The 12,111-nt window shown below is 52.4% G+C and overlaps 1 protein-coding gene and 1 pseudogene across 2 annotated transcripts in view; both read left to right on the plus strand.

Moving 5' to 3' along the window:
• The window catches only part of LOC119402466 (putative phospholipase B-like 2), a 333,446-nt gene that overhangs the window by 26,947 nt on the left and 294,388 nt on the right, over positions 1-12,111 (plus strand). For both annotated transcript variants that reach the window (XM_049418655.1, XM_049418654.1), the window contains exon 4: positions 10,192-10,403. In XM_049418655.1, coding sequence (XP_049274612.1) covers positions 10,192-10,403 — 212 coding nt within the window. The remainder of the gene's footprint in view (positions 1-10,191; positions 10,404-12,111) is intronic.
• LOC125759635 (uncharacterized) lies at positions 8,940-9,874 on the plus strand (annotated as a pseudogene).

Raw genomic sequence — 12,111 nt, forward strand, 5'->3', positions numbered from 1 at the left:
AGAACACGAGCTCAGAGCGCGAGCGGGAAGAGCCCAAGAGGACGACCCACTAGAAGGCTATAGAGAGCGCAACCCCTTACTCAACTCAAAGGCTTCGCTACAATTTCCCCGGGTACGAAAAGGGAGCCGTCCGGCGACCTAACAGCTCGTCACTATGAGTGGGTCATAGTAGGGCGCTCCACGTTGACTATGTCGCGCCCTCGACGGCGCATGTCCGAAGATGGTTCGATGGGTTCGATCACGTAGTTGACCGGGGATGTGCGCTCGACGACCCGATAGGGGCCTTCGTATTTCGGCAGTAGTTTTGAAGAGAGGCCAGATGCAGTGGTAGGGACCGAGAGCCATACGAGTGCTCCAGGGAGGAACGTGGACTCAGAAGTGGTGGTGCCACCGCGAATGCTCTTCTGCCGCTCTTGTTCCTGCGCTGTAAAGGTCTTGGCAAGCTCGCGACACTCTTCCGCAAGCCTGGCTGTGTCAGAAATCGGCGCACACTCAGTTGAATCCGGCTTGTATGGGAGTATCGTGTCGATGGTGTGCGACGGGTGCCTTCCGTACAATAAGAAGAAGGGTGAAAACCCAGTTGTGCTTTGAGGGGCGGTATTATAGGCGTAGGTGACGAAGGGCAGAATGACATCCCAATTTGTGTGATCGGCGGCGACGTACATTGAGAGCATGTCGCCGAGCGTGCGGTTAAAGCGTTCGGTTAGGCCATTCGTCTGCGGGTGGTAAGCAGTAGTTTTGCGGTGAACAGCATGGCACTCTTTGAGAATGCCTTCGACGACTTCCGACAAGAAGACACGGCCTCGATCGCTGAGAAGCTCCTGGGGTGGACCGTGACGCAGCATGAATCGGTGTAGCAGGAAGGAGGCAACGTCGCGCGCTGTAGCCGCTGGGAGGGCGGCGGTTTCGGCGTATCGCGTTAGATGGTCAACAGCGACGATTGCCCAGCGGTTACCAGCCGATGTCAGAGGAAGTGGTCCGTACAAGTCGATGCCCACGCGCCCGAACGGACGGTTAGGGCAAGGTAATGGTTGTAGACCAGCGGGTGACACGTGCGTTGAAGGTTTTCGGCGTTGGCAATCGAGGCAGGAGCGAACGAACTTCTGCACGTAGCGGTACATCCCTCGCCAGAAGTATCGTTGTCGAATGCGGTGGTAAGTTTTGGATACCCCAGAGTGCGCGCATTGTGGATCAGAGTGGAAGGACTCGCATATTTGAGAACGCAGACTGCGGGGTATCACAAGTAGCCACTGGCGGCCATCGGCGTTGTAATTGCGTCGGTGCAGTAGATCATCACGAATGGCGAAATGGTGGGCTTGACGACGCAACGCGCGAGTGGTTGGTGTTGCCGACGGATCAGTGAGCAAGTCTATCAGCGAGGCGATCCATTTATCCTTGCGCTGTTCGGTAGCGATGGTGTGAACGTCGATGGAAGAAACAATAATGTTACGTGACGAGCATGGGGTATTGTCGTCAGGCAAGGGCGAGCGCGAGAGGGCGTCGGCGTCAGCATGCTGGCGTCCGTTGCGGTACAGCACGCGGATATCGTAGTCCTGTAGGCGAAGTGCCCAGCGGGCGAGGCGGCCTGAGGGATCCTTCAATGACGACAGCCAGCATAGTGCATGATGGTCGGTGATGACATCAAATGGGCGACCATACAAATAGGGTCGGAACTTCGTAAGGGCCCAGATGATCGCCAGGCATTCCTTTTCGGTGACGGTGTAATTGGTCTCTGCTTTAGTAAGCGTACGACTTGCATATGCCACGACATATTCAGGGAACCCCGGTTTGCGCTGCGCAAGGACAGCGCCAAGGCCAACACCGCTGGCGTCTGTGTGTACCTCTGTAGGGGCCGTAGGGTCGTAGTGGCGTAGTATGGGAGGCGACGTCAACAAACGACGGAGCGTTGCGAAAGCGTCGTCGCAATCTGACGACCACGAATGGAGGGGCCCGTTACTTCCGAGGAGCTTCGTCAGCGGCGATATGATAGTCGCGAAGTTTCGAATGAAGCGCCGAAAGTAGGAACACAGTCCTACGAAACTGCGCAGTTCTTTGACGGACGTCGGTTTCGGGAACTCGGTCACGGCCCGAAGCTTGGCTGGATCGGGGAGAATTCCGTCCTTGGACACGACGTAGCCGAGTATTGTGAGCTGCCGTGCTGCAAATCGGCACTTCTTTAGATTCAGTTGCAGACCAGCGTTGCTCAAACGCGTCAACACATGCCGGAGGCGTTGAAGATGCGTGGAGAAGTCTGGAGCAAACACAACGACGTCGTCGAGGTAGCACAAGCACGTGTGCCATTTCAGGTTGCGCAGAATAGTATCCATCATGCGCTCGAAGGTGGCGGGCGCATTACACAGCCCAAACGGCATGATGTTGAATTCGTACAAGCCGTCGGGCGTGACAAAGGCGGTCTTCGGTCGAGCGTCATCAGCCATAGGTACTTGCCAGTACCCCGAGCGCAAATCGATGGATGAAAAGAATTCTGCTCCTTGTAGGCTGTCAATCGCGTCGTCTATGCGCGGTAGTGGATACACGTCCTTACGAGTGATCTTGTTGAGCCGTCGGTAGTCCACACAGAACCGCACAGAACCGTCCTTCTTCGCAACAAGAACGACAGGAGACGCCCAGGGGCTGTTAGATGGTCGAATAACATTGCGTCGAAGCATGTCGTCGACTTGCTCGTTGATTACGCGGCGTTCTGTGGGAGATACGCGATATGGACGTTGTCGCAGTGGCGGTTGGGCGCCAGTGTCGATGCGATGCGTAACGGTGGACGTGCGGCCGAGAGAAGTTTGAGCGACATCGAAAGAAGCGCGAAATTCTTCCAAGAGACCCAGAAGCTGGGAACGCTGGACCGGCGTAAGGTTGTCAGCAATGGAAGAAGCGAATACATCATCGGGCGATGAACCAGACGTGGTAACAGCACTGAGCGTACTGGAGTTGGGGCAGTGCGTGTCATCTGGTTCGTCCATAACTTGTGCGTCTTCGAGGGGTTCCACGCTGCCGAGACATTCTCCTCGCACCAACGTAACACTGTACGGAGATGGGTTGATAACAAAAATTGACGCGCTGCCCTGAGTGACTTGCACGGTCGCGAAAGGCACCAGCAGGCCTTTCCTCGTGCAAACACGGTCAGATGGCGAGAGGAGTGCAGCGGTGTCGGAGAGACTGGCGCAGTAGACGGATACCGCCGTTGACGAGTTTGCAGGCACTGTGGTGTCGTCTTTGACGAGTACCTTGCTCACAGACGATGGACAGTCAGCCGGCGTCAGATCAGAGAATGGTGAGAGCTCTATTTCGGCTGGTGCGCAATGAATCACGGCCTCGTGGTGGGAGAGAAAATCCCATCCTAGGATGACGTCGTGAGAGCATGCTGGAATTATGATCAATTCGACAGCGTACAGAGCATCGTTAATCATGACGCGGGCTGTGCACACCGCTGTAGGGTGAATACTTTGGGCGCTGGCTGTACGGAGGGAGAGGCCGGGAAGTGGCGTCGTCACTTTTCGCAGTAATCGGCTAAGTTTGGCGTCAATAACGGATACGGCGGCTCCAGTGTCGATAAGGGCAGATGCGCGAACACCGTCCACAAACACGTCTAACACGTTCGATGGGCTTCTCTGAGGGCTTTCGCAGTTCGACAGCGTCGCAGCCCTTGCCTCGTGGACTGCGACGACTAGTTTTCCTGGTCACGTGGGACCGGACGTGGCCGCATCGGTGACAGTGATCGGCGTCGTGGTGACGGCGAACGGCGTGTAGATGGAGCTGAGCGAGACGACGGTGACATAGGCGGCGGTGAAGCGTAATACGGGCGGCTTGACTGGCTGGTGATGGTTGAGCCGACACGAGGCGGCTGCACGCGATTGCAATAGCGGGCAACATGACCGGCGCAACCGCACGCGAAGCAGATCGGGCGGTTGTCAGAAGTGCGCCATCGATTCGTCGGGGTAGGTCCCATCCATGACGCAGGACGCGGTGGACGAGGCGTCTGCTGATACGACTGCATGATGGGCTGCATCGGTGGCCCAGGTATGACGTCGGCAAACGCAGCCGGCACACTCGCTTCAAAGGCCTGAGGTCTGGCGACGGCTTCAGCGTAAGTAAGTGGGGCAGCCACAGAGATCGCTTGGGGTGACCTGGCTACAACTTGCGCGTAACTGAGCGGTGCAGCCGCCGGAGGGAGCTGGTGGTATTCCGGCATGACTTCCGCGATTTCCTGCTGAATAGCGCGGCGTAAGGGAGGCAGCAGCGTGGTCGATGGCTGTTCAACATGCTGCTGCTGAGGGAAGGCCAGTAGGGAGAACTGGCGGGCAATTTCCTCGCGCACAAAGGACTTGATCTCGGCTAGCAAGGCGGACTGATCAGAAATGGCCGACAAGCCAGCGAGATCGGCGTCGCGTGATGCAGGTCGACGGGTCAGCAACCGCTGCCGGCGCAGCTCCTCGTAGCTTTGGCAGAGCGTGATCACCTCGGCCACAGTACGAGGGTTCTTGGCGAGCAGCATAGTGAAGGCGTCGTCGTCGATGCCTTTCATAACGTTGCGGATCTTGTCAGACTCAGGCATAGCTGCGTCGGCTTTCTTGCACAGGTCCAGGACGTCTTCTATGTAGCTCGTAAAGGACTCACCGGTCTGCTGAGCTCGTTCACGTAAACGTTGTTCGGCTTGCAGTTTACGAAGGGCAGGGCGGCCAAACACGTCAATGATGGCGGTCTTGAAAGCAGACCACGTGGGGAAATCGGTGGCGTGGTTGTTGTACCACAGGCCCGCCACACCCGCGAGGTAGAAAACCAAGTTGCTGAGTTTGCCTGCCTCGTCCCATTTATTGGGTACGCTCACACGCTCGTACATCGCAAGCCAGTCCTCAACGTCGGTCCCATCCGCGCCGGTGAAGATAGGGGGGTCGCGGATGCGGGGGACACCGGGGCAGGAGGTCGTTGTTGGAGGAGGCGTTTGCTGAGCAGCGTCTTGAGGCATGGTAGTTGGTAGGGTACGGGATCGTAGCTCCAGGGGCATCGAAGGGAGCACAGCACTCTCCACCAATTTGTTGAGGCGTTTATTAGACGGCAGTCGGCGACGATGCTCAATGGCGACAGTCAAGCAAGAACACGAGCTCAGAGCGCGAGCGGGAAGAGCCCAAGAGGACGACCCACTAGAAGGCTATAGAGAGCGCAACCCCTTACTCAACTCAAAGGCTTCGCTACAGTAGGTATAACGTGGCAGCAGAAAGCACAGGACCGGGTTGATTGGCGGAACATGGGAGAGGCCTTTGCCCTGCAGTGGGCGTAGACAGGCTGATGATGATGATGATGACCCGAATTGCAGAAAAGGAATAAACGCCGACCACAATAAAAACACTTTAAAAACAAACAAGATGTTTCGGCTCCCGCACAGGAGCCTTGTTCACAAAGAAGTGGAAAGTCTTTGCACTTCTTTCTGAAGAGGCTTCTTTGTGAAGAGGCTTTACACTTTTTTGTGAACAAGGCTCCCGTGCGGGAGCCGAAACGTCTTGTTTGTTTTAGGAGATGGCTCGCAAGGTTCTTAAGCTGGGGCAAAGTCCCGCGACGTACGCGTAACCTTAGTTACAGAGGCGACTGCTACAGGCGCAGCTCGCGCGAAAGAGAAGTCTTCTTCCTCTTGTTCTTCGAGCGCCTTGATTATAGCATAGCCAACTGTAGCATGCGGCGCTCGCTCCACTCCGGTAGTGCACTTTGATAATAATAACATTAACGAAGAAGACAAGACGGCGGAGTGGAGGGCTCGCAAGGCAGCAGCATTGCGGGCTCGCCGCCAAGACCCTCCGGTGAGAGCTCGCGAGGCCGCATAGAGACGGGAGCGTCGTGCGGACCCCGAGATACAAGCCCGCGAAGCCGAAGGAGCGCGGAAGCGGCGGCAAGAGAACCTCGAAGAGCTACGGGTGCGGGATGCAGCGGCTAAGCGCCGAAAGCGGTCGCTACCAGAAGGTGGTGGCACTGGCGCATGCTTCAAGCGCGATTTACTCAACCACACGTTCGGCCACAGTTGCAAGGTCTGCGGCCGCTTGTGGTTCAACGACCTGACGATAATCGCTACTATAACAACGTGTGAAATTGTTATATGACAGTAGAGGAATTGTACGGAGCATTCACGGTTTACCAGATTATCTCTGAGCCAGCTCCTCAATCATCATTAACTTCGTGGATATGGCGTGATTTTTTAAATGTTTTTTATTGTGATCGGCGTTAATTCCTTTTCTGCGATACCAAAGGGGATTCCTTCAAACCCTGGATTTCATACCCGAACTCAAGGAACTGCGATCATCATTGAGTCTATATGCATTGATCGACGTATACAAATCAAGGAGGATACATAGAACTTGCTGGAGTGGAGGGGGCGCTCTGCCAGTGAAGCCGGCCGTCGCCATCTTGCCAGTGGCAGAAAGCGCGCTCCACGCCGTGGCGCGCTGCATGCTTTCGTGCGTCGTTACTTCACCCTGTCGGCATCTGAGCACCAATGGTTCGCAGTGGTTACCTCTTGCGTCGCTTACGGCTGTGCCAACAGGCTGAGGAAAGGTTGTGGCCTCACATTTCACCTGCAAATACACGAAAACGTCGTCGGCTGAGCCATTACGCGCGCGTTACTAAGGGGAGCTAACTGACGCGATCTGAACGTGCAAAACATAGTAGTCCGGATGTTTTGACAGGTTTCCTAAAGATCCCGAAATGCGGAGCCTCTGGGAGCGGGCCGTTCGTCGTGAGAAGTGGAATGCGAAAGATGGAGATCGCCTGTGCTCCGTGCACTTCGCGCCAGAGTGCTTTGACCGCACCGGGCAAACAAAGAGATTGCGGGCGGGAAGTGTACCTTCCGTGTTTCCCGCGTTTCCACAGCATCTACAGAAGCCCGTGACTACTATTACAAAGTATCACACCACGAAACGCACGCTTGGCTTTCTCGCGCAAGGTGTTAGGTGTTAGGCTGCAGCCAGAAATCGAAAGTATACGAATGCACTTGTCAGACATTGAACGGAAATGCTTTTGTCGTCTTCTCTTTATTGCTTCGTTCTTGTTTGTGTTCGCAAAAAAAAATCGTGTACCGTGAGTGCCGTTTTTGAGCTTCGTAAACTGTTGAATAAAAGTGATCATGATTGTGTGGTATCAGTCGAGCGGATGTTAAGACGCAGTTATTGCTTTGTCTGCTCTGCTCACGTGTGACATCTCCTTGAGCCTACAAGTTGCTTCGTCAGGCGAAAACTCTAGGGGTTCAGCAGTTCCAGCGATAAGTTGGTGGTAGCAAATAAAGTACATGAGGTTTATTATCTCTTCCTTCCTCCAATTTGGAACTCAACAAAAATATATGACGTCTACTTCAGGTAAAAAGAAAGCGCCCAGACCGCGAGCATCAAGATAGCCCATCCAGTAATTGTCCCCCCATCTGCGAAGCGCCTGAAGTTGAAGAACCACCTGCGTCTTCGCCGACCAAACAGTGGTACAAGGACCAAGTCTCTGCCTCTGAAGAAGAGATAACACGCCTGAAGAAGAAAATCAAGACTCTGCAGCAAACTAAGCGGAGGCTTGGAAAGAGAAATGAGACGGCGCAAGAAATTATGAAAGAAATCAGGGAGCGAAAGCTCCTCTCAGAAGAAGGCTCGCACGTGTTTACATCTGCGCTTTCAAGTGACATGCAACAGCTTCTCTGCAGGGCTGGTGACGAACAGAAGAGCAAGTACCCACCAGAGCTCCACGTGTTCGCTTTGACGTTACATTTTCATTCTCCGGCCGCTTATGAGTATGTCCGGTCAAAATTCAATTGCGCCCTTCCGTCACAGCGCACACTTCGGGATTGGTATCGATCAATCGACGGAGCTCCTGGCTTCACGGCTGAAGCATTTTCTTTCCTCGAAAAGTTTGGACAATCATGGAGCGAACCTCTCTACTGCTCCTTGGTCGTCGATGACATGGCCATAAGGAAACACGTAGAACTTGTGGGCGAGAAAGTAATCGGGTGTGTGAACTTTGGAACGGGGCTAGATGATGACAGCCTCCCCGAAGCCAAAAATGCGTGTGTGTTCACACTAGTCGCGTCTCTCAGGACTATATTTAATAAAGTTCCACCATCCATCCACAATTGTTGGTGTAAACATCACACTCAAAATGCCAGTTGCGTACTTCTTAATTGACTCACTCACTGGAGTGGAGAGGGCGGAGCTGACCAAACAATATATCGATAAACTTGCGTCAGTGCGGGCCGAAGTTGTCTCTCTTACGTTTGATGGAGCCTCGTCAAACTTTGCTATGGCTAGATGTTTGGGTGCTCAGCTTCAACCGAACTCTGATTTTATTACAGGCTTTACCAACCCAGCTGATAACTCTAGAAATGTTCACATTATTTTAGATGCCTGCCATATGATTAAGCTTGTACGCAACTCGTTGGCAACCGTGAGCCACCTCGTTGACATTGAAGGAAAGCATGTGAAATGGGCTTATGTAGTGGCATTGGAGGCACATCAACGTGAAGAAGGGTTGCGGCTTGGCAACAAGCTTACGAAGGTCCACATCCAGAGGAAAAACCAAAAAATGAAGGTACGATATGCTGTACAAGCACTAAGTGCCTTAGTTGCCGACGCTTTGGACTTCTGCGAAGAAGAACTTAAACTGCCACAATTCAAGGGTGCCAGCGCAACATCTACGTTTAATAGAACTTTCGATCGCCGGTTTGACATCTTAAACTCCAGGAACCCGCTGGCAATGTCGTACAAAGCGCCCATTCGGAAGGGGAACGAAGCATGCTGGAAGTCGTTCTTTTTTCTGAGACTCGAGCGTACATAAAAGGGCTGAGAGATCCGGCAGGTCGTGCAGTGACAGAAGGACTGAAAAGAAAAACAGAATTCATTGGCTTTTTTATATGCATAGCAGGCACGGAAAATATGTTTGACGAGCTTGTCGGCCAGGGTCAAGAAGGACTTGCTGACACACAAACACAGTCAAGACCACGCCGAAAACTTCTTTGGATCAATAGGTGGACGAGGCGGACATAACAACAACCCAACAGCTTCGCAGTTTATGGCTGCATACAAGCGTCTGTTGGTTCAGACAGAAGTCACGTCTTCAAGTTCTGGAAACTGCTCCCAAGACATTGCCTCCGTATTGAATGCAACCACTCCTGCAGCCATGGTAGACGCAAGAAGCTCACTCACTGACATGCGCAGGGCATCAGTCCCGCAGCCCGATGACCACGACTATACACATCGCATTGACTGGCCCGAAAGCCTTTCTGCTTTTGTCGGTTGCGTGGTGCCATACATTCTTCATTGTTCGAAAAGTTCGCACAACGACTGCCTGTGAACAATGCATAGCAGCCGGATGAGCTGACGCCTTTAATTAAGCGGAAGAGCCGAGGTGGACTTGTTTCACCGTCGCAAGACGTCATTAGCCTCTGTGAAGAAGTCGAGAAAGGAGTGCGGCGGCTACAGGCTGAATGTGATGCCATCACCATGGTGAAGTCAAGAGCAAAACACCTAATCTTGGAAGTTCTGGGAGTTTCCTCCGAGAAAAAATGGTACCATAAACTAGAGCAGCACATCCGAGACTTCGATCCGCTTGATAATCACGTTTACAGTTTGCTCAAGCAAATCGCTGAACAATACGTAAAAGTGAGGATACACCACATGACGAAGGAACGAAACCGAGAATTGGTCAAGAATAAGGTGAGACCACTTTTGTCGAGGGCAATCATTTTCAACCACCAGTAAGACACCTATATTTTTGACCGTGCGTTTGATTTAAGCGTCGCTATTTAATTCCTGTGCAGTTGAATTGAGTTCTATACATGCCACTTGGCTGCGTACAATCTGCAATAAACATATGCAACCAGAACTACTTGTTTTCGTTGCTTTATAAACACGAGGAACTTCGTCCGCAGCGCGACGAAGCATGAGTGCGGCAGCGCTCGGCTCCTTTCTGCCACTGGCAACATGGCCGCCGCGCGCTCGCCGCGGCTTCACTCTCTCCCGTAGGGGCGCATAGGCAGCTTCCACTCCAGCAAATTATATGTATCCTCCTTGATACAAATACGTGTTGCATTAGTAAACAAATAAGTGTTGTACAAATAAGTGTTTTATACAAATAAGTGTTGTGAAAAAAAAACAGGTGGCGAAACGGTGTGTGGCTGGCACCAGGAGTTGCAACGGCGTCTTTCTGCCCTCGTATATCCAGGCTCCTGAACTTGCGCAAGGATCTGGGTGACCTGGAATGGGCGTTTGGCATGCGCGGCACAAAAGCACCCAGAGACCTCGGCGTTGCCTTCTTCAAGACGACGACGGGCAACGCCGAAGCGATTGCAGCCCACGTTTCATGGGGCCACTACGGCGGCATGAACAAGCTGCTCAAGAAGTACGTCTTCAACTACAAGCTACTGGCCGGCTCAGGTAGGATAACAGTGTCAACACTGATCGCGTCGCCACCGATCAAGTAGCTGAGCACGCCACACGGCCATGAAAAAGCATCACCGGTGTACATTTATTGACTGTTGTATCGTATGCGTCTGTGACTCTCTTGGTCTCGTGTGCACCAGTGCATCCAAGGACATGACGATTATAGCAAGCGCCGATATCTCCCTCTTATGTTCATTTTGGAGCTCTATTTTTTACCCACGGTGTATTATAGAGAATAGAAATAGTTTAGCGATTGGTGTAGTTCTAAATCCTGCGCTAAATGCCGCTCCACAACTGTGAACCCTGAGGAAGTGCGCTGCACGGGCACTCAGGGATTCCTGTTCGTAGAGTTCCCACTGCTCTTTTAACCAACCCGTCGATGACATCACTGTTTGAGGTAAGCAGGCAGGATTTCCCCGGCACGAGCAGAATCTTGTTAGGGAGATTCGCAAACTCAATGTGCGACATGCGTGCTATTGTTTGCTGCGCTTTATCGACTTCTTGCTTGTTACGGCTGTTGAGATACGTGTCGTCTACTGCGAGTTCCGTCAAGTTGTTGCCCTTTCGGGTATAGGGACGAAGGCGCCAGAAAAGCGTCTGTGGAAGGAGCAATCGTTCGCTCTTCGAGCGGCGGCGCCCTTTCTTGCGCGGCGGAGGAATCAACCGCAGGTGTCAGAAGCGTTTTTAGCAATTTTAAGTTAATCGTTGCGATTGCTCCTTAGTCATTCCTGTGAAATATATTATTTAAGGCCTTGTCCGCTTCTTTTACCCCATTTTGAGCATTGCTAGCCTTGTTTTAGGCCTGCATTGGCCACTTTATTTTGAACGTGATCAGGCCACATGAGATCTACGGATGGACGACAAGCCGGGGCCCTAATGTGCTACCCACTTAATAGCGAAGGAAGCGTTGCCAGTATTGTGGGGCCGAGTGGTATGCCATAATCACGCAGGTTGTTAAATGGTTAAACTGTGCTAAGTATACAGGGGACACACAGTTAGGGAGGACGGGCGGAACGAAGTCACAAGCAAGCACCTTGCTGTCCACCCATAAGGCATGAAGAACTGCCATTTAACCACGACATTCCTTGTCAAATAATGCTACCATTAATTAATCGGTGCAGTAAAGACCGAACAAGCGATTATAAATGTTCAGTCAAACATCGTTCTTTTAACTTAAAAGTTTCGGTTCAGTGAAACATCTTTCTTTTGAATTTAAGCAATGCACTGCAAAAAATCTGGCCCCTAAACACGGACAAAGCTGAAGGTATAGCGCTGCCGAGCACTTTTACGTGTTCCTAATTAAACGATTTCTCTAAAAAGGAGCCTTCTTACGAAGTGCCTTCGTTAGCACAGCTAGCACAAAGCGCTCCGTCACGTCGTTTGAATGAGAACACTGTTCCGTGACCCAGAATACAACAATTTCCTTCAAAGAAGGTCTTCTTACGTACCTCCTACGTTACGATACTAAAGAATGGTCTGCCCGTACTGTCCAATATAATACGGCACATTTGCCTTAATGCAAAATAATGGTTTTGTACCACAACTGCACCATAAAATCCCATAGAAGCTTTGCCACCTATGCAGGTGGCAGTCTCGGTATACGCTGGCAACAAGTGAGCGGAGGTCGACCAGTGCACTAGCCACATACGTCCACGTACACGTTCGGTGTGGGTCTGTGGTTGTTGTTTCAAGCAGATGTTCC

Source organism: Rhipicephalus sanguineus, chromosome 8 (genome assembly GCF_013339695.2).
Source record: "Rhipicephalus sanguineus isolate Rsan-2018 chromosome 8, BIME_Rsan_1.4, whole genome shotgun sequence".
Classification (NCBI taxonomy): domain Eukaryota; kingdom Metazoa; phylum Arthropoda; class Arachnida; order Ixodida; family Ixodidae; genus Rhipicephalus; species Rhipicephalus sanguineus.